This window comes from Rana temporaria, chromosome 2 (genome assembly GCF_905171775.1).
Source record: "Rana temporaria chromosome 2, aRanTem1.1, whole genome shotgun sequence".
Taxonomy (NCBI): domain Eukaryota; kingdom Metazoa; phylum Chordata; class Amphibia; order Anura; family Ranidae; genus Rana; species Rana temporaria.
The window spans coordinates 116,445,932-116,473,019 of NC_053490.1; the positions used below are offsets into that span (position 1 = coordinate 116,445,932).

General features: G+C 40.3%; 1 protein-coding gene across 1 annotated transcript in view; it reads left to right on the top strand.

Annotated features, from left to right (window-relative positions):
- The window catches only part of SCN8A (sodium voltage-gated channel alpha subunit 8), a 251,372-nt gene that overhangs the window by 173,906 nt on the left and 50,378 nt on the right, over positions 1-27,088 (top strand). The window contains exons 15-21 of the mRNA XM_040340817.1: positions 2,029-2,202; positions 2,910-3,266; positions 5,071-5,535; positions 6,639-6,756; positions 15,224-15,378; positions 21,447-21,620; positions 24,462-24,584. Of these exons, the coding sequence (XP_040196751.1) occupies positions 2,029-2,202; positions 2,910-3,266; positions 5,071-5,535; positions 6,639-6,756; positions 15,224-15,378; positions 21,447-21,620; positions 24,462-24,584 (1,566 nt within the window). The remainder of the gene's footprint in view (positions 1-2,028; positions 2,203-2,909; positions 3,267-5,070; positions 5,536-6,638; positions 6,757-15,223; positions 15,379-21,446; positions 21,621-24,461; positions 24,585-27,088) is intronic.

Consider the following 27,088-nt stretch of genomic DNA (forward strand, 5'->3'; position numbering starts at 1 on the left):
GATGCATCATTCCTGAACAATAGGATGATGTGGGGACTATACAAGCAATCTATTAGTGTAACAGCTACTTTAGTAAAGTTACACCTATTTTTGTAAGCCCCCCCCCACTCTTATCCCAGTTTTATTGTCACTTGTCCCTAATCAGCTGAGATCTGAGCTGTGCAACCCTTCACTACTGTATGGAGAGTGAGGCACCTAGGCCCAAGCCCAACTAAAAAGCTTCTGATACAGTGGGGATCGAAAGTTTGGGCACCCCAGGTAAAAATGTGTTTTAATGTGCATAACGAAGCCAAGGAAAGATGGAAAAATCTCCAAAAGTCATCAAATTACAGATTAGACATTCTTATTTTATTTCCATCATTTACACTTTCAAAATTACATAAAACAAAAAAATTACGTCTGCAAAACTTTGGGCACCCTGCAGAATTTATAGCATGCACTGCCCCCTTTGCAAAGCTGAGACCTGCCAGTGTCATGGATTGTTCTCAATCATCGTCTGGGAAGACCAGGTGATGTTAATCTCAAAGGTTTTAAATGCCCAGACTCATCTGACCTTGCCCCAACAATCAGCACCATGGGTTCTTCTAAGCAGTTGCCTAGAAAACTGAAACTGAAAATAGTTGACGCTCACAAAGCTGGAGAAGGCTATAAGAAGATAGCAAAGCGTTTTCAGATGTCAATATCCTCTGTTCGGAATGTAATTAAGAAATGGCAGTCATCAGGAACAGTGGAAGTTAAAGCAAGATCTGGAAGACCAAGAAAATAAAAATATCAGACAGAACAGCTCGCAGGATTGTGAGAAAAGCAATTCAAAACCCACGTTTGACTGCACGATCCCTCCAGAAAGATCTGGCAGACACTGGAGTTGTGGTACACTATTTCACTATAAAGAGATACTTTTACAAATATGGTCTTCATGGAAGAGTCATCAGAAGAAAACCTCTTCTATGTCCTCACCACAAAAATCAGCGTTTGAACTTTGCAAATGATCATATAGACAAGCCTGATGCATTTTGGAAACAAGTTCTATGGACTGATGAGGTTAAAATAGAACTTTTTGGCCGGAATGAGCAAAGGTACGTTTGGAGAAGAAAGGGCACAGAATTTAATGAATAGAACCTCTGTCCAACTGTTAAGCATGGGGGTGGATCAATCATGCTTTGGAGTTGTATTGCAGACAGTGGCACAGGGAACATTTCACGAGTAGAAGGAAAAATGGATTCAATAAAATTTCAGCAATTTTAGATGGTAACTTGATGCCATCTGTGAAAAAGCTGAAGTTAAAGAGAGGAAGGCTTCTACAAATGGATAATGATCCTAAACACACCTCAAAATCCACGGGGGATTACATCAAGAGGCGTAAACTGAAGGTTTTGCCATGGCCATCACAATCTCCTGACCTCAACATAATTGAAAATCTATGGATAGACCTTAAAAGAGCAGTGCGTGACAGACAGCCCAGAAATCTCAAAGAACTGGAAGACTTTTGTAAGGAAGAATGGGCAAAGATACCTCAAACAAGAATTGAAAGACTCTTGGCTGGCTACAAAAAGCGTTTACAAGCTGTGATACAAGCTGTGTGGGGCAGTACAAGATATTAACGCTGCAGGGTGCCCAAATGTTCGCAGACGCCATTTTTTTGTTTTCTGTAATTTTGAAAGTGTAAATGATGGAAATAAAATCTATTTTTTTTACATATTATAAGAATGTCTAATTTGTAATTTGATGCCTTTTGGAGATTTTTCCATCTTTCCTTGGCTTTGTTATGCACACTAATACAAATTCTTACCTGCCCAAACTTTCGATCCCCACTGTAGAAGGTTGTGCATCACTCTGTAGGGCCACAGAGATCTCAGTAGATCATGGGCAGTTAGATATGAGACTGGGAGTGCGGACGGGTGGCTTATAAAAGGTACACTTTAAATTATCATTCATAAAAATATGTGCATCAAATTGTACTGGTACAATCTGATGCATATCATTTATGTCCACATTGCAAATATAATGGGCTATACCCTTTTCTTGCAGGTTTTTACTGGAATTTTTACAGCGGAAATGTTTTTGAAGCTGGTTGCAATGGATCCATACTATTATTTTCAAGAGGGCTGGAACATATTTGACAGCTTTATAGTGAGTCTCAGTTTATTGGAAATGGGTCTTCAAGGTGTTGAAGGCCTTTCGGTGTTACGGTCTTTTCGATTGGTAAGTCAATATGATGTCAATGTAAAACTTAGTCCTATATTTTATAAAATCATACAATGAAATGTAGTTTTCCTTCATATTTAATTATTTTTTTGTAACCATTCCGATAGAAGGTGATGTCTAAATTGTGTTTTTGAGTAATTGAATTTTAAATACATCTCTTTGTCTTATTTGGTAAGGGAATCTTTTAAAGAAGGCCTGCAACGGCAGCCCCTATATTCTTTTATGACAGAGTCATTTTAATCTCAAAGCTAAGAAAAATGGCTTTAGAGCTTATTGTTTACTAATGTTTTTTTTTTGTAGTTTTCATTGTATACAGATAGTCAGTCTAAAGTTAATTTGCAATTTATACAAAAACTTTTTTTGTGAATTCCTGCTTTCAATATACTGTTGATGTTAGGTTGTGTTGATCTATCTAGTTGATAATTTTTTGTGACCCAAAGGTGGTTTAAAATTCTCCAAAAAAATGTAAATTGCCTGAAGACTGTCATGTGTTTGGTCAGCATAAGTCCTCAGAGCTATGGTGCATAGCCATTCTCAAAACTGCGTCAATACATAAATATATTTTAGCAAACACCTTTGCTCTTGTTGTAATAAGAAAAATGATACAAATACAGTATACGCATACACCCACTACTACCTAACTACTTTAAATAATCATATTTATGTGCAGGTTATTAATAGGATATTTTGTGTTTTATCAACAGCTGAGAGTCTTCAAGCTGGCCAAGTCTTGGCCTACTCTAAACATGCTTATTAAAATCATTGGAAACTCTGTTGGTGCCCTGGGTAACCTGACCGTTGTCTTGGCCATTATCGTCTTCATTTTTGCTGTAGTGGGAATGCAGTTATTCGGCAAAAGTTACAAGGATTGTGTCTGTAAAATAAATCCAGATTGTGTACTACCAAGATGGCACATGAACGATTTTTTCCATTCCTTCCTTATTGTCTTCCGTGTTTTGTGTGGAGAATGGATTGAAACCATGTGGGACTGCATGGAGGTCGCAGGACAAGCAATGTGTCTATGTGTCTTCATGATGGTCATGGTTATTGGTAACTTAGTGGTCAGTATTTTTATCTGCTTGACTTAGTAAGTTATAATATGTACTTTTCTTTTCATGGGCCAACAAACCATTGTGTAGATAACTATTTTAGACTTCTCATAGACAAGCTGAATTTCTAAGCAACATATAATATGGAATTATAACAAAAACAGTGTTGCGCTCAATCACAACCATGAATAAAATCAACAAAAACAATGTCAAAGACAATAACGCACATGAACTTTACTGGCATCCCAGTCTTAGTCCATAAGTTCAGTTGAGTGGCATCTTGATATAGCGCGGTCATTTACCCCGTAGGATCCCAACGCGCTAGAACACTGATAGAACACCTTTGGGATAAATTAGAGTGGAGACTGCGAGCCAGGTCTTCTGGTCCACATCGGTGCCTGACCTCACAAATGCACTTCTGGAAGAATGGTCAGACATTCCCATAGGCACACTCCTAAACCTTGTGGACAGCCTTCCCAGAAGAGTTGAAGCTGTTATAGCTACAAAGGGTGGACCAACTCAATATAGAACCCTATGGACCAAGACTGGGATGTCATTGAAGTTCATGTGTGTGTAAAGGCAGGTGTCCCAATACTTTTGGTAATATAGTGTATGTGGGAAGGGTCTGCCTCTTATAGTCATATGATCAATTTTGAACAAAAAAATCTGTAAAGCATCTTGTCAGCATTGCTATGATTACACAGAAAAAAAACATCTGCATTTTTTTTGGGCAGTTTTAGAGTATCAGATGCCTGCCAATTAAATAAGTGAGGTAATTATGGCTTATCTAGTCATAGGGCCTGTGTTGATGGGCTTCTCTGGGCAAATGCAACATATGTTTGACTTCATTTGTAGATGCTTCTGAGACTTGTATAAAAAGAGAAGCAGTTCTGAAGAGAGCAGAAGACCATCAACACTGGCCCTCCTCACACTGTTAATTACAGCTCATTATTGACTGTGAAAACTGTTTGATTGTCAATTTTCTTGTAGTTGTTAATTTTTTATTAATAAATGATGGTATTATAAATTATTAATCATAATATTGAAAACGTTATCACCCACGTATAGTTAAACATTTAGGCCCAGATTCTCAAAGGACTTACGACGGCGTAGCGCCATGTACGCCGTCGTAAGTCCGAATGAGAGCCGTCGTATCTATGCGGCTGATTCTTAGAATCAGTTACGCATAAATTCGGCTAAGATACGAGCGGCGTAAGTCTCTTACACCGTCATATCTTAGTTGCATATTTACGCTGGCCGCTAGGTGGCGCTTCCGTAGATTTCCGCGTCGAATCTGCTAATTAACTAGATACGCCAATTCACGAACATACGTGCGCCCGGCGTAGCAAGATACGTCGTTTACGTAAGACATACGCCGGCGTAAAGTTACCCCTCATAAAGCAGGGGTAAGTCATGTTGGGTATGGACGTCAGAAACGTACGAACAGCGTCGTGTTTTACGTCATTTGCGTAAGTCGTCTGTGAATGGGGCTGGACGTAAGTTACGTTCACGTCGACTAGGCATTGAGCGGGTGTAATTTAATTTGAAAATTCGTCGGGTCACGATACATTAACATAAAACACACCCACACTAGCCTACTTTGAATTACGCGGGCTTACGCCGGCACAGTTACACTACGCCGCCGTAACTTTGGCCGCAAGTTCTTTGAGAATACGGGGCCTGCCTCACAAAGTTACGGCAGCGTAGTGTATCTGAGATACGCTACGCCCGCTTATAGATAGTCGCTTTTTTGAGAATCTGGCCCTTAATGCACATGCAACACTATCAAATGTATTGTGTTTCCTTTTTTTTGTAGGTGTTGAATTTGTTCCTTGCTTTGTTACTGAGCTCTTTCAGTTCTGACAATCTGGCAGCCACTGATGATGATGGAGAGATGAACAACCTCCAAATAGCTGTCATTCGGATTAAAAAAGGCATTGCATGGATTAAACTACATGTCCACAACTTCATACAAACACACTTTAAGAAGAAGGCTGGTGATGAGAAACCTTTAGATGACATGTATGAAAAGAAGAGCTGCTTGGTAAATCATGCAGGGGTTGATATCACTCGAGATATGGAATATCAGAAGAATGGAAATGGCACTACTAGTGGCATTGGTAGCAGTGTTGAAAAGTATATGATCGATGAAGATCATATGTCGTTCATCAACAACCCAAACCTCACTGTCAAAGTGCCCATCGCATTAGGAGAGTCGGATTTTGAGAATCTTAACACAGAGGATATTAGCAGTGCATCAGATGAAGAAGGCAGTAAAGATGTGAGTTTTTTTATTTAAAATCTGTTTCTCATAAAGTTTTTTTTTAAATGTTATATTCAGGCAGATACAGCATGAGAGTGCATTCCCTTTACATTGGTCTTAGGAAGTGGCATGAGCTCGGGGCTCCTTTTCCCGCGTACACACGATCGGAAATTCCGTCAAGAAAAACTTGGATTTTTTCTGACGGAATGTTGGCTCAAACTTGTGTTGCATGCACACGGTCGCACAAATCTTGTCGGAAATTGTCTGGGTGTATTTTTCATTTTGGGTAGGTGAATTCTTTGGGTAAAAATATAGCCATAAGGGAGACTGAAGATTGCACAATTATTAGAGAATTATTCTGATAACCAGAAGGTATTACGCTATATACATTTTTTATTTTTTTCGGGACACATATGAGATTGAATGAAGGAGAGTTACTAAAAAATATGCAGATATATGGTGGATAAAAAAGCTTTATTGGATCTGTATTCTTTTCTTGGGTCAAAAAATCTGGTAAAGCCTCGAACACACGCTTGGTTTACTCGGCAAGAACCAGCAAGAAAACTGCTGGCAGAGCTTTCTTGCCGAGTACACCGAGCATGTGTTCGAGGCTTTCAGGTTTCTCGACAAGAAAACTGCCCAGAATCTAGACGAGAAAAATAGAGAACATGTTCTCTATTTTCTCGTCGTGAGATTCTCTGCAGTTTTCCTGCCGAGAAACCCGAGAGTGTGTATACTTACCTGTCGCCGTGGAAACCCGCGCATGCTCAAAATGACTTTGACGCATGTGCGGTAGCTTCCTAGGCATAGGTAGGTTGCAGCAAGATGGTGGCGACGGCATCGAATGTGTCGAGCGCATGCTCGTCGTACGCGATGACATCACCGCGTTCTTGCCTTCCAAAGTGTCTGTACACTCGGGCGGCAAGAGATTCTTGTGCTATTGATGACTTTTGTTTTGGAAATTAATAGTGTATTTCTTTTATCCAGATACATTTTTGTGTCATAATCTGTACTATGAAAAAAAGCAAATAAAAAACGTAATGAAAGTGAAACGAGAAATTAGTGTGTGAGTATTTTATTAAATATTGCTGGTGATTTTATCTCATCTTACTGTTTCACAGAAACTGGATTACACAAGTTCTTCAGAAGGAAGTACCATTGATATAAAACCAGAAGCAGAGGAAGTTCCAGTAGAACAGCCAGAAGAATACCTGGATCCAGATAATTGTTTTACAGATGGTATGCTTTTGCTTTAAAACATACAGATAATGATGTTATTGAAATGGCGATTGATAGTCATTACATGACCAAAGAAATGCTATTTTTTCAGTGCTATGCTCCTATTGTAATTCTGTGCATTAGTATTGTTCCCCTCACCAGACACAGTTAATCCTAGACTTACTGTATAAAGCGGTATGAAACCCAGAGCCAAAAATGTAATATTTTGCAGCTAACAAATCATTAGATGTTGTGGCTGCATTCGTTTATTTTTTTAGTTTGTTTCACTCTGTTTTCACCTGGTGATCTGGCCAGTATTGATGGGCCGAACAACGCCCAGTTCAGTTTGCTCTAGAACTCCCGAACAGAGAAAGAGTTCAGACCCGAGCCGCAAACTCTATAAACGTTTTTGGGACACAAACATGAACAAAGTCCCCATTTTAAAGGCTTATATGCAACTTATTGGCCATAAAAAGGGTATGGGGACCTGGGTACTGCCCTGGGGTACATGTATCAATGCAAAAAATATTGGGCTAGATTCACGTAGAGTTACCCCGGCGTATCAGTAGTATAATACGCCGTTGTAACTGAATCTACGCCGTCGTAAATTTAAGAGTATTCTGGAAACCAGATACGCTTAAATTAGGCTAAGATACGAGCGGCGTAAGTCTCCTACGCCGTCGTATCTTAGGGTGCAAATTTAGGCTGGCCGCTAGATGGCGCTTCCGTTTTCTGCGTCGAATATTCAAATGAGCTAGATACTCCGATTCTCGAACGTACGTACGCCCGTCGCAATTAGTTACGCCATTTACGGAAGACGTACGCCGGCGTAAAGATAAAGCTGGTCTCTAGGTGGCACAGCCCATGCAAAGTATGGACGTCGGAACGAGTGTATAGGGCTGTGCGTAAGTTACGTTCACGTAGTAGGCAGTGTTCGACGTATCTTAGGCATTCTATCCGACGCATGCGCACTGGGATACGTCCACGGACGGCGCATGCGCCGTTCGTTTAAAACGTTAATCACGTCGGGTTACCAGACATTAACATATAACACGCCCCCCTGTTCCACATTTGATTTCGGCGCGCTTACGCCGACAGATTTACGCTACGCCGCCGCAACTTACGGAGCAAGTACTTTGTGAATACTGCACTTGCCTCTCTAAATTGCGGCGGCGTATCGTAAATAACATACGCTACGCCCGCACAAATTTACGTCCCCCTACCTGAATCTAGCCCATTGTTTTTAAAGGAGCAGTGATTTTAATGATGCTTAAAGTGAAACAATAAAAATGAAAAATTAATTTAAATATTATGCCTGGGGGGTCCCCTTAGTCTGCCTGCAAAGTGACACATCTATACCATGTATAGAACCTGCTGCAGCAAAACTGAGATTTCAACTGATTATCACGGCTGCAAGCCATTGACGGCAATGCAAAAAAAAGAAAAGAACAGCGTGGGCCCCTTTGGGTCTGGTATGGATTTTAAGGGGAACCCCACACCAAAATTAAACAAAAAGCGGCGTGGGGTCCCTCCAAAAATCCACACCAGACCCTTATATAAGCATGCAGCCTGACAGGCCAGGAAAGAGGGGGGACGAGAGCGCCCCCCCTCCTAAACCATATCAGGCCAAATGCCCTCTCCATCTTGACGGGGACAAGGGCCTCTTCCTGATAACCCTGGGATATGGTTCTGGGGGTCTGCAGGCAGGGAATTTATCAGAATCTGGAAGCTCCCTTTAACAAGGGGGCCTCAGATCCCGCCCCCCCCTATGTGAATAAGTATGGTACCCCTACCCATTTACCAAAAAAGTGTCAAAAATAAATAAAGACAGGAGGCAGTTTTTGACAATTCCTTTATTAAAAATAAATAAAAAAACAATGTCCCCTGATGTAGATCCATCATCAATCATGACTACCGCCAGTGCCTGACCCGAAAAAGAGAAAGAAAAAGCTCCATTCACGATGAAGGCTAACCGGTAATGCCTGCTCCGCCGTTTAACAGTTCCTAAATAGGTAAAGGTGGCGCCATCTGGCGACGTAACCTGGTGACGCTGCCCCATGTGACGTCACCGATCAATGCATGCTGGGTCAGTGACATGACCTAGGGGCCACCAGGTGGCAGCGCCCCTTATATATTTAAGAACTGTCAAATGGCAGAGCAGGCATTCAGCGGTTAGCCTTCGTCGCGGGCAGAAGTTTTTTTTCCGGGTCTGGTGGTGGAAGTGGGCATCATGATTGACGATGGATCTTCATCGGTGGACACTGTGGATGTGGATTTGTCAAACCTGTGTACTGTTTTTATTTATTTTGGTGAATGGGTAGGGGTAATGTGTACCCCATACTCATTCACATGGAGGGGGGGTGGGATCTTTAACAAGGGGGCTTTCCAGTTTCCAATAAGCCCCCTGCCCGCAGACCCCCAAACCACTGCCCAGGGTTGTGATGAAGAGACCCTTACCCCAAAGCACCCCCCCATGTTGAGGGCATGTCTGGTATGGTTCAGGGGGATGCTCGCTCATTGTCGCCCCCCTCCTTTCCTGACTTGCCAGGCTGCGTACTCGCATAAGGATCTGGTATGGATTTTGGGGGGACCCTATGCCATTTTTTTTACACTTTGGTGTGGGTTCCCCTTCAAACTCATGTGGTATGGACTGGGGGGGACCCCACCCCATTTTTTTCTTTATTTTTTTTTTTTAAATAGCCGGGTGCCAGCAATTGCAGCCATGAGTCAATTTAATTGTGATTTGACTCATTAATTTTTGCTGCAGCATGTTCTCTACATGCTACAGATGCACCACTATACAGCAGACTAGGAAGTATATTTAAAGAAATTTTTCATTTTTTATTGTTGTACTTTAAGCATCATTAAAATCACTGCTTCTTTTAAAACAGTTTTGCATTGATACATGTCCCCTAGGGCAGTACCCGGACCCCAATACCCCTTTTATGGCCAATTGCTTGCTTATAAGCTTTCAAAATGGGCACTTTTGATTTCTCATGTTTGGCTACCATAGACCTCAATAGAGTTTGTGGTTCGGGGAAGAACTTTTCCCCTGTTTGGAGTTCTTCTATATTATCTCTACTAATAAACTAAAGCCCAACTCCAGGTAACCCTTTATAAGCAGTTACAGCAATCAGCTTGTTTTCCTTTTGGGATAAAGGTTTTCCAAAAGTAAGGAAAAGCTGACCATTGTAAGCAACCCTATCAGTGTTAAAGTGGTTGTAAACCTCTAACATGAAAAATGTATAAAGCACATCTGAATCCAAAGAACCGAGTGTCATTTCTCTCTGCTCTTCTCCCTCTCGCTCTCTCTGCTAGCTCTGAAGGAATGGCATACCCGTGCCGTTCCTTCAGAGCTGTGTGCCATGCCTGAGGCTTTAACCTGCAGAGGGGAACCCTTTTTTTTAGGTTGACCCTACTATCACCTTAAAGTGGTTGTAAACCCGTAGGCCTCGTACACACGGACGGACTGTCCGCTGAAAACGGTCCGGCGGACCGTTTTCAGCGGACATGTCCGCCCGGATATTTCTGTCTGATGGTTGTACACACCATCAGACAGAAATCCGCGCGTAAACAATACGCGGGGACGTGGCCGCGCCATCGCCGCGACAAAGACGCGGCGACGTGGGCGGCCCTGGAAGTTCAAAGCTTCCACGAATGCGTCGAATCACTTCGACGCATGCGAGTGATGGCGGCCGATCGGACATGTCCGGTGAGTCTGTACAGACGACCGAACATGTCCGACGGACAGGCTTCCAGCGGACATGTTTCTTAGCATGCTAAGAAACATTTGTCCGCCGGAAAACGGTCGGCTTGACAAATGTCCGCTGGAAACCTGTCCGATCGGCCGTACACACGACCGAACATGTCTGCTGAAACTGGTCCGCGGACCAGTTTCAGCAGACATGTTCGGTCGTGTGTACAGGGCCTTACACCCCACTTTTACCTACAGATAAGTATATAATAAGGCTTACCTGTAGGTACTGGAAATATCTCCTAAACCTTCACGGTTTAGGAGATATTTACCATATACGCTTGCACCGACGTTATCGGCACTGTAGAAAGGGCATGATCTATAGGGTGCTGTTTCTATAGAGCTAGTTCCATGACCGTTGGCTCCTACGTGCATGCCACAGAGCCGGAGTTCATGGCCCCGGAAGGAAGAGGTGTGAAGATAGATGCAGCCACCAGCAGGGACCTCGGGGACAGCGCAGGCTTCGTTTGCAGTTAAGTGCAACATAATGGGCTAGTATACAAGGCATACTTGCCCATTATGCTTTTACTTTGCAGGGGAATAAAGAGGAAGTAAAACCCATCAGTGACCTCTTTAAGACTCTAATCCATAACAACAGCCTCAGCTGTGTATATTTCCCTATGGCATTGTGTCCCTTTCATTACTTACTTTCACTGGAGCTCTGTCCAGTGTGCGTGACATCAGATCCCCACCCTGCTTTCTACTGCTATTAAAAATCCTTTGATCTGTGTGTTTTACAAGGCTGTAGAACAGAGAGGGCCACAGATAAACAGGTACAACTTATATAGGATTATTTGTTTAAACTCTGTGCATCACCAGAGGCTAGTCACTTCAGTTGGTATATGTAAGGGTTTACAACCACTTTAAATGGTTTGTCTCAACCCTCCAGCTTGTTATGTTGAAAAACAGACTTATCACCAGGTAAAAATAAAAGATGCAGCCACCACATCTAAGAAGTGATAAGTTGCAATATAATAAGTGTTTGCTTTTGGGTTTAATACCGCCTTAACAGCAAGGGTGCCCCTTAATTTAAAAAAATTCATGTTGCCTCATTCCTAGATTTTTTTCTATCTTCTGTCCTTAAATAATTCAAAGCATTATGGGCCAGATTCACAGCCTGCGGGCGCAACGTAACTTTTCTGATTTAAGTTACACCGCCGCAAATTACACAAGTTAGTGCCCGATCCACAAAGCACTTACCTGGGAATTTGCAGCGGTGTATCCTAAATCAGTCCGGCGAAAGGCGGGCCAATTCAAATGGGGCAAGTCCCATTTAAATTAGGCGCGCTCCCGCGCCGGACGTACTGCGCATGCTCCCGACGCTATTTTTCCGACGTGCTTTGCGCGAAGTTACGATGCACCGAGGTTTTGTGAATCGCGACGGGTAAAAAAAAGTTGCGTCGGGAAAAAAAAAAATAAAAAAAAAAATTTGACAGCGACGCGGGAAAGACGGGTACACTTTTACATGGTGTACTAACTTTACACTTTGTAAAAGGTACCCTATCTTTGCGACGGCAAACTAACACTTACGGCGACTTAACGAAGGGAAAAAGCTTTGTGGATCTCTAAGTGCTAATTTGCATACCCGACGCTGGTTTACGACGAGAACTCCCCCCAGCGGCGGCCGCGGTAATCGGTCCTAAGATCCGACAGTGTAAAACAATTACACATGTCGGATCTTAGGGATATCTATGCGTAACTGATTCTATGAATCAGCTGCATAGATAGAAACAGGGATACGACGGCGTATCAGCAGATATGTGAATCTGGCCCTATGTGTCAGTTTAACATATAAAGAAATAAAAATGTAATAACAGATTATTTTTTCATGTAATGTAATGACTCACAAACTCTCAAAAAATGCCAGCTAGCACTAGTTATACCTAAACTGGTGAAAACAAAACTTTGATAGAAAATCAGTAAAATCAGAACCCCCGACTGTGAAAAAACATGCCCACATTTGTGAACTGTTATTGATACTTGCCAACGAGCAAGGTCATACATGTTTTCCCCTATATATCAATATTAATAACAGTATATTAGCAACTAATAACATTCAGAAAAAGTAATCATGTAAAATGTTGATTCAGTTAGTTATTCACTTGCTTTTGGGGATAGGAAGGAATGTTTATACCTGTGGGAGAAAATTAGACCACACTTCGTAAGGGTTTTTTTGCCACCTGATGAATCAACTACTGATTTTATATTCTGAAGATACAAGGTGCCCCTGTATTGAAAGCCCATGTCGGTGTTACTGTTTTATAGGGTTTTTATCATTTTATGAGTAATAAGCATTTGAATATGTAGCGATCTATTACTTTTTTTTAATTACAAACTATAGGCAAATGTTTGCTTAGACCAGGGGTCTCCAAACTTTTCAAACAAAGGGCCACTTTATTGTCCTTTAGACTTTAGGAGGGCCGGATTGTGGCCAGCAGGGCAGAAAATGTCACAGGCCCAACATCAGTGAGAATAAATATGGCCTCAGGGTTGGTGGTCAATAGGAGGAGTATTCCCTCTATTAGTAGTAGTAGTATGCCATCATTGGTATCCTTGGAAGATATAGTGCCCTATTGTTGGTGTCAGAGGGAGGAATAGTGCCTCATATCAGTGGAAGGAATTGTGCCCCAAGGGCCGCATAAAGGCTAGTAAAGGGCCACATCTGGCCCTCGGGCCACAGTTTGGAGACCCCTGGCTTAGACAATTATTTCAGTATGTCCCTCCCAAGTCTCATTTGAAGATAAGTAGATGTTCAAATTCTTTTAAATGCTGGGGGAAAGGGGGATGAGAGATATAGAACAGAGGACATATTTTCCTCTAACACGTGTCATGCGATGTGTCAAAACTCTCCTTCTCCAGGCGTTGTTTCCAAAATATTCAGACATAGGTTCCCTTCATTATACAATGTTTATTCTTCCACAGATAAGGACTAACAGTTAATGCTTACATTGTTACAGCTTGGTAAAACATCATGGCAGGGTGGCATCTCAAAAAGTTACAGAAGGAGGAAATAGATGGTACATCTTTTCTGCTGGATAGAGTCCCTTCTAGAAGTTTGGGTTCCAACCCCCATCTTCTCTGTAGGGTCGTGACCCTAAGGCTTCCTACCTCACTACACTCACCACATGGATACTTATACAGGTTTAAAAGCCAACCTTAGCATAATTCATATATAGATTAGCTCCATGGAAGGTTGTGATGAACGTTAACACCCACTTATGTATTTTTAAGTAACATCTCCACCCACCTTGACGTAGGACTTTCAAGAATAGATGTGGTCTACGACAGATGTAGTGTCGTCCTATAACTGACCTTGTCCTTAAAAGCTACCATGTTTAAACCAATGATTCAGAAACATTTATCACATAATATCAATACATTTAAAATCTAACAAATTCAACACAGTTCTTTACATCCATGGCTAACTTTGGCTTAGCTAAGCAAAAATCCACCCTAAAGTTAGTCAAGAAACCTCTTAAAGCTAAAATGTAATGGATTTCTATCTATATCTATTTAGTCCGGAGATATAAACAGCCCTACCAGACAACATAAAGTGGCCTGAATAGTTTACCACTGCAGTTAAGCAAAACAGACTGGTCACCTTCCTGCTACCAGCCTGTGATTGGACAGTAAAGGCACATTAGCAGCACAGTGATAAATCATACATATGTTACTCTTCTCTTGGTCAGAATGTTCCTTAACAGTTTATGCACACATAATTGGGTCCTAGTGCTGGCTAGGACATGTTTTTAATTTTAGATAGCTTAAGGGTGGGCATTAACCCCTGACAGGTTTTTTTTTTGCCCATCCGAAGATGATATATACTAATCATCTTTGGACATACAGACAGGGTATATTTCTATAAGGGCTCATGCACACTGCAAAACAAAAAGCTGCTTCTACAGGCATTTGAGCTCTTATTTGTCTGCCTAAACGCTTGAAGAAGCTTGTGCTTTTTTTGTGCTATTTTGAGCATTTTTATTAAACTCCTTTTGAGCCTTTTTTTGACCATGAGCATTTTTTTCACAAACCCTCCCATCCCATCAGATAATTTTTCCTCTTTTTTTTTGTGCATTTCCTAGCTTTTTTTTGATTTTTTGGGGCTTTTTTACGCTTTTCCACACGTTTTTGGGCACTTAGGCGTACTTTTTCTGCTCGAAAGCTCCTTTTAAAAAGGTGAGTTTGGTGGGGGTTTTTTTCTGCCTGTAAAAGCATATGCCTGTGAACCCCTAAAAAAGCCATAGTGTGCATGGACACATTGGCTAACATGGAGGGGAGTTTCCAGAAAAAAATTAGAGCTCAAAAAAGCTCAAAAGCCTATATTCAATCGAGAGCAGATAATATCAGCCTGCCAATCTCTAATGTAAGCACAAAGCAGTTGTTTCTAAGCTGTTAGAAATCAACTGAAACCCACTATAGAGTCCTGATAATTTTTAGGAATCTTTGAGAATGAATTACTTTACAGTACAAGCAGATATAGAGGTCAGTGATAGCTTGTTTAAAAGTTGTATTACTGCTTGTTAAGTACCGTATGTATAAATACTTTAATGTCCATATGTTTCTACGTATAGCAACCCATAGTGCAAAGCCTCACAGGGACATATATAGAAATATATACATCAGAGAGAGATTGGAAACAAAAATGTATGTTTTTTCATTTAAAGCTTGTACTTGTGCTTCCTTATATGTGTGAATTTTTCCTTGGGTAAGACTAGCAATTTGTATTCTATACAGGTTGTGTGGCACGTTACAAGTGTCTTCAAGTTAGCGTAGAAGAGGGGATTGGAAAGTCATGGTGGACCCTTCGGAAAACCTGTTTTCTAATAGTGGAGCATAACTGGTTTGAAACCTTTATCATCTTCATGATTTTATTAAGCTCTGGTGCTCTGGCAAGTATTCATCTTAATTATACCCTCTTCCTACTTTTAGAAAAACATGAAGAAACTAAAGGGCCTTGTGTATTAAAGGGTTTAAATGGTTAGTTCACCTTTAATGACGCAAAAAAAAAAATTCATATACATTACAGTTTGCTATGTAAATGAATACTGTCCTCAGTTTTGTAAAATAATGCTTACTTTTTCAAGCTGTGTTTTCCATTGGGCTCTGCCCTCTGTCCTACATAGGTGGCAAGATGTACCGATTATTCGATACGTGGCCCCAGCATGTCATGAACAAGAACTCATGCATACATACTCTTCCCCCTTTCACTCTCGAAGAATGCTGAGCTTAGCTGCTGTGAGAGAGAGTGGACTGCGCATAGACATGCATCCTACAGTCGGTACATCCTGGTATCTAGGAAGGACAGAGAGGGGATCCCAATAGAAGGAACTTGAAAAAGAAGCATTATTTCACAAAACAGAGGACTGCATGTTAATGTACTGAGGAAGCTGTAATGCATAGGTTTTTTTTTTTGTGCAAATGTCTCTAAAGTTGAATTAGCCCTTTAAATTTCTTGTTATAAATGATGACCAACCAGCTTCTTCCTTTTCTTTATCCTAAACTGCTATGGAAATAAAGAAAGATTATGATTGGATGCTTGACCAAAAAAAAGTGTTTTTCTTGTATAAACTTATATGCAAGAGGCTGTAGTGCTAGAGAGCATTTTGTTGCATGCGTTGTATTTTGTAGTATTTCTTTGTAGTTGAACATATACGGTGCATGTGTACAAAGTTGCCTAGCCTTGTTTATCTACTCCATAACATTGTGCTAGCTAATTCTGATGAAGAACTATGGTAGTATAAAATACTGAGTGACATTTATCAATCCTGTCACATGGCAAATCAACTGCTAAACAGTCTAAAGAGGAGCTATGAGATGCATTGGGAGACAGATTTATTGAAAGTCATAAATTCCTCCTTTGGCTGCTGAAGACTTTGCTGAAGGAAACATAGCCTGATTTGTGATTAAATGTATTGCTAATTTACTTGATAAATGTCCCCCACTATTTTTCATCTCAATCCAACATATAATTTGTTTACCATTGATGTGCATATATGGACAGTTTTTGTATTCATTTATAACATAACTGGTTTAAGTATATGGTATATGATATATGATATGTATTAGGTATATGCTTTGGTGTTTTAGCAAGACTAAGTCTGAAAAAAGATAACAATGCAGCAAATTCCAGCATTTCTTGTTACAAATGACCATATGTGTCGTTTGATGGAAAAATTATTTTTCATACTCGACCTATAATCCTTTTAGTCTATTGAGGGACACACAAATTCTTAAATTATAAGGGTTATACTATAACCTACTGGAGAAATGGACACTGGCAACAAAAAAAGTTGGTTGGCACTGGATAACCCCACAATCATCATGCCTCAGTTTTGTAGAAAAGTAGTACAAAATAGCAAAAAAGATTAGCCGTCCCAAGAAAAAAACAGCAGTAAATTAGGACTGTCTGCAGCTTTAAGAGCCACCTGAAGGACCTCTCGAAGCTGGAATCAAATGAGGTCTGAATATCCACCTCGTGGAACCTAAAAAACAGATAACACAGAAACACCACCGCACGATCATATATAAAGAATGGCAGACATAGTGTAATTCCGCAAGGCTGGGAGGACGTGCGGTGACGTCATCACGTTAGGAGGAAGGGCTCCGCTCTGTGTGTTTGCCGGCCGGCAACAAAATTTTAAGCGCTCATTTACTCTTTTAACCATGTGAGTAAGTTTCTATCAATATTTTTTAAATAAACATCCTTGCGGAATTACACTATGTCTGCCATTCTTTATATATGATCGTGCGGTGGTGTTTCTGTCACGCCTGCGGGAGCCAAGGGCTGTTTTTCTGATCCAGGGAGTGGGATCTCCCCCCAAAGGCCGCGGCTGGGTTACAGTCGACTGTTGTCTATCATTATCCATCTGTTAAGCTGCTTGACATTAGTGGTGGTGGGCTCTCACTGAAAGAAGTGTGCTGTGGATTCACGCTGGTGACTGGAATATCTCACGTATAGCAGATCCATGCCCAAGTTGATGGAATATAGACTTTTCTACTCATTATCATAGTCCCTATTGAGGATTAACATTTTATATGGACTTTAAATCACACTGAGTCCGGGTGCTATGGCGCAGTTCTAAACCCCCCTTTTTCTTTCCCTATGTTTTCTGGTGCATCCGCACAAGAACTGCTGCCTCCCTATTATTTGTGTCTAAGCGATATGCTAATTGATTGCTATTGACCACCATTTGTTGATAAGCGCAATTTTTCCTGTTTATAACATAACATATGATAAACATGTCCAAGCTAGATATGTAAATAACCTGTCACTCAAAGCAAGGAGAGAGGAAAGGACGTTTTATTTAGACAGGTTTTTATCTGGAAGTCTGTTAATTTTCACTGAACAATAAAAGAGGATTGCTCAGAGCTGGATTAACTCTGTGTGGCAAGACTGGGCACAGATGATAGGAAATCGTATACTCTACATTGTGACATAAAAAATATAATAATAATAATTTGGGTTTACATTCACTTTAAGAAAAAAAAGGAGGTCATGGGCCTCAACATTAAAGCCAGAAAAAATGTCTTGCAGAATACAGGATAAGGCCTCCAGTTCAATTTTTGTAGACCAAAATTAGTCCAAACGATCCTCTCTTTAAAAAGGGCATAGAGTCCCATTTCTGTTCACCAGAGATTGCAGAGGGCCAAACAAACCAAACTAAAGATTAAGACTGAAATTAATCCCCCAACTGACCAGATTTACTACAATACCAAAGGCAATGAGGAGGATTGTAGCAGGGCTTTTGCCAGTACCATACCATGCCCACTAATACATAGCGGCCACATTGAAATGCTGGAAGGGAATCCGCTGGTTTCTAAGACCCCGTTCACACAGGGGCGACTTAGCCGCCTGACAAGTCGCGCTCCATTATGTACAATGGAACCATTCTAATAAGAAGCACTCAAGTCGCTCCGACTTAGAAAAAGGTTCCTGTACGACTTTGGGATGACTTCAGGGTGACTTCCATTGACTTCAATACAGAAATAATTTTGCAAGTCGCCTCTGAAGTCGTGTGCAGATCGCCTTGCCAAGTCGCGCGGCAAGTTGTGCCACCCTGTGTGAACCGGCACTAATAGTAATGAAGTATTGCACTGTTAACAACTGTCTCAGGGCATGGGAACAACTACACACAAAACATCACAACAGCTGTTATAAATAAACCAGGAGAGATTTTAAAACTGAACACACCAAGTACAATCTGACTGTGATCTTTTACTCAGCCTGTTTTAGCAAAGAGTGGTAAGGATTTAAGTGCAGCGCTAAGTAACTAGTGACATGTGTAATAATACAAACATATGATTGACAGTGCACATCTAAACATTCATGAATGGAATTGCCTGTAAAGCAAGACTAGTATGTAAAATAGTGAGACAACATATATATATATATATATATATATATATATATATATATATATATATATATATATATATATATATATATATATAAACATATTGAGAACCATAATGTCCATTAAACTGTGTCAAAAGACACTTGGATGAGTCCAAAGTGAAAAACATTTTTTTTTTCAAATGGTGCAAGATAAGTAAATATTCAGACTTCCAGCCAAAGATGACCAACAGAGGTATGTTCTCGATTCAGCAGAGAAACAAAAAGTTTGTTCACCATCAAATGTGCTACTGCCATCGGTGAAGGTAATAGGATACTCTTACCAAATGGTGTGGCCTACCTGCCAGCAGCAGAGAGCCGAACAAGCAAAACTGGTGGGGTCTTTAGCATCACAGGAACCAGAATGTGGGTTGTACAGCAGCGCAGATTCGGCAATCAAACTTTCCGGGACCAGCATCAAGAAAGTATAATGTTCCAAGCTCAGCATATAGAGACACATTGGCTCCACCAATCAACAGGAAGGAGTCATACAGGAAAAAAAAGATCACCACATAGCATACAATCCTTGACTACAAATGTAATAAAGTATTGCACTTACATCATTGTAGATAAAAACAGGCCTTTTGTATAATGTGACAAGGAGAAGAACACAGGGTTGTGGAGCAAGCACGGTACGTTTTGATGCGTTTCGTCTACCTAGACATCACACTCCAGATGATGTCTTGGTAGAAGAAACGTGCTGGGACGTACCACGCTGATGTAAGTGCAATACTTTATTTAATACATTGCTTGTCCCGGGAAGTTTGATTGCCGAATCTGCACTACTGTACAACCCACATGCTATTACCTTCACAGATGGCGGTAGCACATTTGATGGTGAATTTGTTTCTCTGCTGAACCGAGCACTTACCTCTGTTGGTCGTCTTTGGCCGGAAGTCTGAATATTTACTTATCTTGCAGCGTTTAAAAACATTTTTTTTTTTACTTTGGACTCATCCAAGTGTCTTTTGACGCAGTTTAATGAACATTATGGTTCTCAATATGTTTATATATATATGTTTGCATACTAGTCTTGCTTTACAGGCAATTCCATTTGTGGATGTTTAATTGTGCACTGTCACTCATATGTTTGTATTATTACACGTCACTAGTTACTTAGCGCTGCACTTAAATCCTTACCACTCTCTTTACACAATTTGTCCAATTGCAGTGTCAGCAGCTCATTTATTGAGTGTGGTGGCGCAGTATTTTCCTTCGTTATTTTTATGAAATAATGTGAAGCAAATTTACTGTTTATCACAGCTCTTTTCAGTCATTCTCCAGATGTACCTTAATTTTCTTACTAAGAAATCAAGCATAGAGTTTGGGCGCACTCCCCCATGCACTAGTACACTCCCTGCTGCATTAGAGCTGCTTCATTAAGTGCAGCTAAAAAGAACGAGGGAAGACCTAAAACTGTAATGCCGTGTACACACGATCGGATTTCTGATGGGATAGAATCCGATTGATTTTTTCGTTAGATATCCGATGAAGCTGACTTTCATCAGTCTTGCATACACACTATCAGACTAAATTCTGACCGTGCCAAAACGTGGTGGCGTAAAACACTATAAATAGCCAAAAAAAATTAAGTTCAATGCTTCCGAGCATGCGTCGACTTGATTCTGAGCATGCATGGATTTTTCTCCGATGGAGTTCCACACAGACGATCAGAATTTACTATCGTTTATTTATCCATCGGAAAAATTTAAAACATGTTCTATTTTTTTTACACCGATGGAAAAAAGACAGATGGGGCCCACACACGATCGGTTTGTCTGATGAAAAAAGTCCATCGGACTGTTTTCATCGGATAAACCGATCGTGTGTACACGGCATAACAGTTCCCCTTGTATAACCCTAGCAGAATGTGGTCAACCAGCAAAGTACATACAGCTAAGCAAGGATATAAAGTAACAGGATCATTTTTACCAGTCAGCTACAGTTGCTTCTGTAGAAAATACCACATATGTAGTCTCAGTACCTAAACAGAGGAATCCTAAACACAACATAAGCTTGCTAGTTTCTCACAACAATGAGTTGCAGAGATGGGGATGAGAACACTGCCTCAGCTCTGGACCAATAACTCCAGGAACTTCTGAGATTTAGCATTGGACAATGTTTTTTTGTTGCCAGTGTCCATTTTCCCTGAAAATGGCAGTCTAGGAATGCCTCAACAATGAATGCGAAAGAAATATGTGAAATTGTTAGTAGACTATGTTTAGTGACTCTAACGGTTCTTGTTTTTAAAACAATATTGTCCTATCTAATGGTGTCCGTGCCTAGAAGAATATATGGGCTGCCATTGCTGAACATGCCTTCTGAAAATGTTAATATGCCTCCTGCCTCTGGCTTTATTTATTAGCAGAGATGAAATAAAATCGGACAAAATTTCCCAACTTGTTTGATATCTTGCACAACCGTTTTTTGCATGAGCCCTGTTGACTGACCAGCCATGTGCTGGGGCAATATCTTTTTTATGCATGTGCATGTGCACCTATTCTATAAATCTAAATGTCTTTCAATAAATAGTCAAGTATATTGGAATTTCCCATTGTTTGGTAGGCATTTGAAGACATCTACATAGAACAACGCAAAACCATCAGAACAATTCTCGAGTATGCGGACAAAGTTTTTACTTATATTTTTATCTTGGAGATGTTACTGAAGTGGTTGGCTTATGGATTTGTCAAGTTTTTCACAAATGCCTGGTGCTGGCTGGACTTCCTCATTGTTGATGTATGTATTAAATTATGTTTTTACTAAGACTAACAATGTCTTTCCAGGTTTACTATAATCCTTGCCTTCTTTAATATATTGTGGAAACACTCCTCTGTGTACCCATTCACCTAACTGCAACACTACAGTCCTCCATTGTGGCTTCTTATCTTTCATTGGAAGCCTGCACTGTAAATGCTTGGAAGCTGTTAGTGGCATTGCCCAGTATGATTGTGTCAGTGCTGAAAGAAGGCCCCGGTTTCCTTGTTTCCTTGACGATCTCTGTCCAAGAGCAATTAAAGGCATTTCTCATTTCATCTCAGTTGCAAAGAGGTCCTTGATTGTTTAAAGATTAGTTATTTATTGGCAGCACCACAAGGAAACCAGTGAATTATCTGGACAGCAACTCCTCTAACAGACTGTAGGTGTGTGAAAAGGTACACAAGGTGTTCCAGATTTTAAATACAACCCCATATATATGGATATAAAAGCTATGACAATATAAATATGACTAGGGATAAGCTTTATGTTCAGGTCGAACATGAGTTCGACTCGAACATTGGCTGTTCGCCCGTTCGCCGATTTGGGGTGTTTGCGGCAAATTCAAAAGCCACGGAACACCCTTTAAAAGTATATGGGAGAAATCAAAAGTGCTAATTTTAAAGGTTAATTTGCAAGTTATTGTCATAAAAAGTGTTTGGGGACATGTATCAATGCAAAAAAAAGTTTTAAAAACTTCAGTTTTTTCGGGAGCAGTGATTTTAACCACTTCTCTACTTTGGGTGTTTTTCAGATTTGGTGTTTACAAGACTAAAACAGTTTTTTTTGCTAGAAAATTACTTAAAACCCACAAACATTATATATTTATTTTTTTCTAACACCCTAGAGAATAAAATGGCGATCATTTCAATACTTTTTGTCACACCATATTTGCGCAGCGGTCCTACAAGCGCACTTTTTTTGGAAAAAATTTGGCCCAATTTTTTTATATATTGTGAAAGATAATGTTACGTCGAGTAAAATGGTACCCAACATGTCACGCTTACAAATTGCGCCCACTCGTGGCATGGCGTCAAACTTTTACCCTTAAAAATCTCGATAGGCGACGTTTAAAAAATTCTATAGGTTGCATTTTTTGAGTTACAGAGTAGGTCTAGGGCTATAATTATTGCTCTCGCTCTAATGATCGCGGCGATACCTCACTTGTGTCGTTTGAACACCGTTTTCATATGCGGGCGCTACTCGCGTATGCGTTCGCTTCTGTGCATGAGCTCTTCGGGACGGGGCGCTTTAAAACATTTTTTTTTTTTTCTTATTTATTTTTATTTATTTTATTATTTTTTACACTGGAAAAAAAAAATGATCACTTTTATTCCTATTACAAGGAATGTAAACATCCCTTGTAATAGAAAAAAGCATGACAGGTCCTCTTCAATATTAGATCTGGGGTCAAAAAGACGTACACACAACCGGATCTGTCCGCTGGGATTTATCCGCGGATCAGTTCCAGCAGATAGATCCGGTCGTGTGTAGGCCCGAGCGGACATTTCCCAGCGGATAAAAATCCAGCCGACGGATTCCCAGCGGATAAAAATTTCTTAGCATGCTAAGAAATCTATCCGCTGGAATCCAGTCCCTCGGACTTATCCGGTCGTCTGTACAGACTCACCGGATAAGTCCGTCTGCTCCCATCCCTCGCATGCGTCATAATGATTCGACGCATGCGTTGAAGTATTTACCTTCCAGGGTCGCGCACGTCGCCGCGTCATCGTCGCGGCGACGGCGCGGCCACGTCACCGCGGATGTATTCCGCGGGGATTTTGATCTGATGGTGTGTACAGCCATCAGATCCAAATCCGCCAGAGGATTTATCCGCTGGAAACGGTCCGTCGGACTGTACGAGGCCTAAGAGTTGTGTGTGTGTGTGTATATATATATATATATATATATATATATATATATATATATGGAATCGTTTTACCTATGTATCTGACCCCTCCATGTGCTAATTTGGACTATTCCCACATGTAAACATGCCTCTTACAAGCTTAAAACAATAAAGCACTAACATCTGAATTTATGGGCCACAATACCATGTATACCCTGTAGATGGAGCTGTAGATCAAATCAGTTCCAATTGTGAAATTTGAGCATGTTAGGAGTATTCTTTCTATTTACTTCATAAAGGGGCAAGAAGGGCTGAAATTTTCATTAACCTGAACATTTACTTTCATACTTAAATTCAATAAAGATATTAGATGTTGCTCCTTTAACAGATTAACTACATTGTTCCTTCCCCATGAATTTTGGTATGTATTGGTTACTCATTAACATTAATATTGTATTTTTCAAGGACAGCTGCATGTTTGAGACCCTGCGTGAAAACCACCGCCCTATTGTCTATTAAATAATTATAAAAATACACCAGGACACAAAGAGTAAGACCAATCATGGCGCAGTCTTAGCCACGCCAATACATGACTTTAGTTTCCAGATGACATATTTGTTGAAGGAATGTGCTGTATATGTTTATTTGTATTCTTTCTCACAGGTACCTTTTTAATTTGTCTGGCTTCATTTAGTGGAAGCACCTGTATCCAGCAGATGGTGAAGGGCAAGGGTAAGAATTTTGTCAGCCCCACCTTGAATAGACCCCCACTGTCTATCTGTGTGGTTCTGCTTCACTCTCATGTATTTCTCCTTCTCGTTCTAATACCTTTTCAACCATGTTTCCTTCCAGGTCGGTTCTGTCAAGTGATTTAGACAGCTGAGGTCCCAGCCATGAATCCAGGCTGTTTAATCAGTGTTAGGCTTTGACTCTAACAGTCTGGAACCTCTCTTTGTATTTCTGTTTCTGTGTAGGTCTCTTTAGTAAGCCTTGTAGCTAATGCCCTGGGCTACTCGGAACTAGGTGCCATTAAGTCCCTTAGGACCTTAAGAGCTTTGAGACCCCTAAGAGCGTTGTCACGATTTGAAGGGATGAGGGTAAGATGCTGAAAGCAGCTGATCCTTCTGCATGCATACGGAACAGTTTAAAGCATGCTAGAACTGATCAAACCGGATTGAGATTCAAAATTCATGATGCAGCTGCTGACCTCCTTATCCCTGCACCCTCTGCTCAAACAAGGGAGACGCATTCAGCTGCCTCATCACATTAATACTGGCCCAAAATGACATATCATTTGTAGTACATTGTAGCATTCACTGTTCTCATCTGGCCTGGCTTGTCTCCAGCACCCAGAGGGTTTCCCTGCTATATATCTATAGGGAGAATCACCAGGTGCAAAAAAGAAGAATTTGAACCCTTTACCAAGTGATGTTTAAAACTTTTCATATATTTCCTGGTAAGCGGGTATTCATAGAAGAAATTTGACTAACCTAGTTTGTGTCCAAGAGAGACAGTATCACGTTCCTGTTTTATTAAATAAATAACATATGAAATTCTTGGTTTAATTCATCTTGCTGCACCTTGTTGTTCTCAGTCCAGTCTTACAAAGACTGGAGAGCTTGTCTGATGGCGAAGCTTTTTCACTTTTTCCCACTTCTTTCTATGCTTTATGGCGCCCTGTCCCATCACTGTGGCTGAAGGAACAATATCAGATCATTGAAACAGTGTCTTCTTAGTCTTGCTAATAATGTTTAGAAAAATCTACAGCAGTACTAAACTATATATATATCAGCATGGCCATAAATCTGTAAACTTTGACAAATGTACATATACAAATTTCAGGTTAAAGAACAGACCAAACTTAGAAGTAGAACTGGAACTAAACTAGAAGTTAAAACTTTATATTTAGGAAAATTATATAAGCATACTAATTAGTGCAAAAGTAAGATTTGTGTGTATATATATATATATACTGTATATGTGTGTGTGTATATATATATATATATATATATATATATATATATATATATATATATATATATATATATATATATATATACAGGCATATCCCACTTTTAAGTACACAATGGTGTTTATTTACTAAATATGGGAAATGCAAAATCAGGCTCACTTCTGCATATAAACCAATCAGCTTCTAACCCCAGCTTGTTAAATTAAGCCTGGTAATAAAACATGGAAACTCATTGGTTTCTGTGCAGATGTGAACCTGATTTTGCACTTTTCAGCTTTAGTAAATAAACTTAAAAGTGGGGTATGCCTGTATATATATAAGCAGATGAGTCGCTATTTAAATAGAGCTTCATTGTGTAAATAGAGTCAAATAATTCAATAGATCCTGTTGTGGTATTATTGCAATTTCCCTATACGTAGACTGCAATAGTATCCCAAAAGTAAAAGATGCAATACTGGCAGCTTCACATTTCTATTTCCAACCCTTTTTATAAGGTCCAGTCAGAGTTCTCCAAAAACATTCTTGTATATTAATTAGGAGAATTACGCAATGATTTATGTAAAGCAAAGTTCTGTCATTTTTCTGATCACAATCCCTTTCCAAGTTCCATTAGCTTAACAGAGAAAAGGGGACAGAAGTCAGTTTCTTTTTGCTTGTGCTGAATAGATTGGCAGATACTCAATTGCTGGTGATAGAAAGGTACTATTCTCCCTTCATTCCGTCAGTCAGAAAATAATTAAATAAAAAAAATTAAAACGTTTATTTAAACATTTAGTCCGAGTGCCATTAAATAGGATATCTCCATCCAAACTAATAGGTTGATGAGCTGGTTCACCTGTCCCCTGATACAGTAAAGCCTCATACACACAACCGGTTTTCCCGGCAAGAGAACTGCTGGGAGAGCTTTTTGCCGTGAAAACCAGGCTTGTGTATGCTTCCTCGCTGGGAAAACTGCTGGGAATCCCGGCGGGAAAAATAGAGAACCTGCTCCCTTTTTTCCTGCCGGGATTCCCAGCATTTTTTTTCACCAGATTTACTACACTTGCCAATGGAGAACACTGCGAGGCAATGCAGAGGGAGCATAAGCCCTGTACACACGACCAAAGCTCTCCCCGCAGTGTACCTGTCGGAATTCCCAGCTGACTTTATACCATCGGGAATCCCGGCCGTATGTACAGGGCTTTATTGGTTAAATATTTGCTTTATCCTCTATAATAAAAAATACATAAAAACTATAACAGGGACAACAGGCTCATGTGATCATGTAATGATCACAACATACGGGAGGACTTATAAATTAATTATGTTCATAATTTCCTATAGTTATACTTTGTGCTGTTAAGTAGTGGAGGACTTTATATAGAGATCATTTAGGCCCCATGCACACGAGACGCTGCTAAACTCGAGTTCAGAGGCATTTGGGCATTTTTTTCAACTGCCCCTGAACACATTTAATGTTATCCTATGTGTCCATGCACACAATCACGTTTTTTGGCGTTTCAAAGCAGTTGGGTTTAGGGCCGTTTTTCCAAACCCAAAATTTTGGGTTCAGAAGCATTCAGCTTTTGCGTTTTAGACGCAAATCGCGGCAAAACGCGGTACCGGCGTTTTGCCGCGATTTCGTCTATA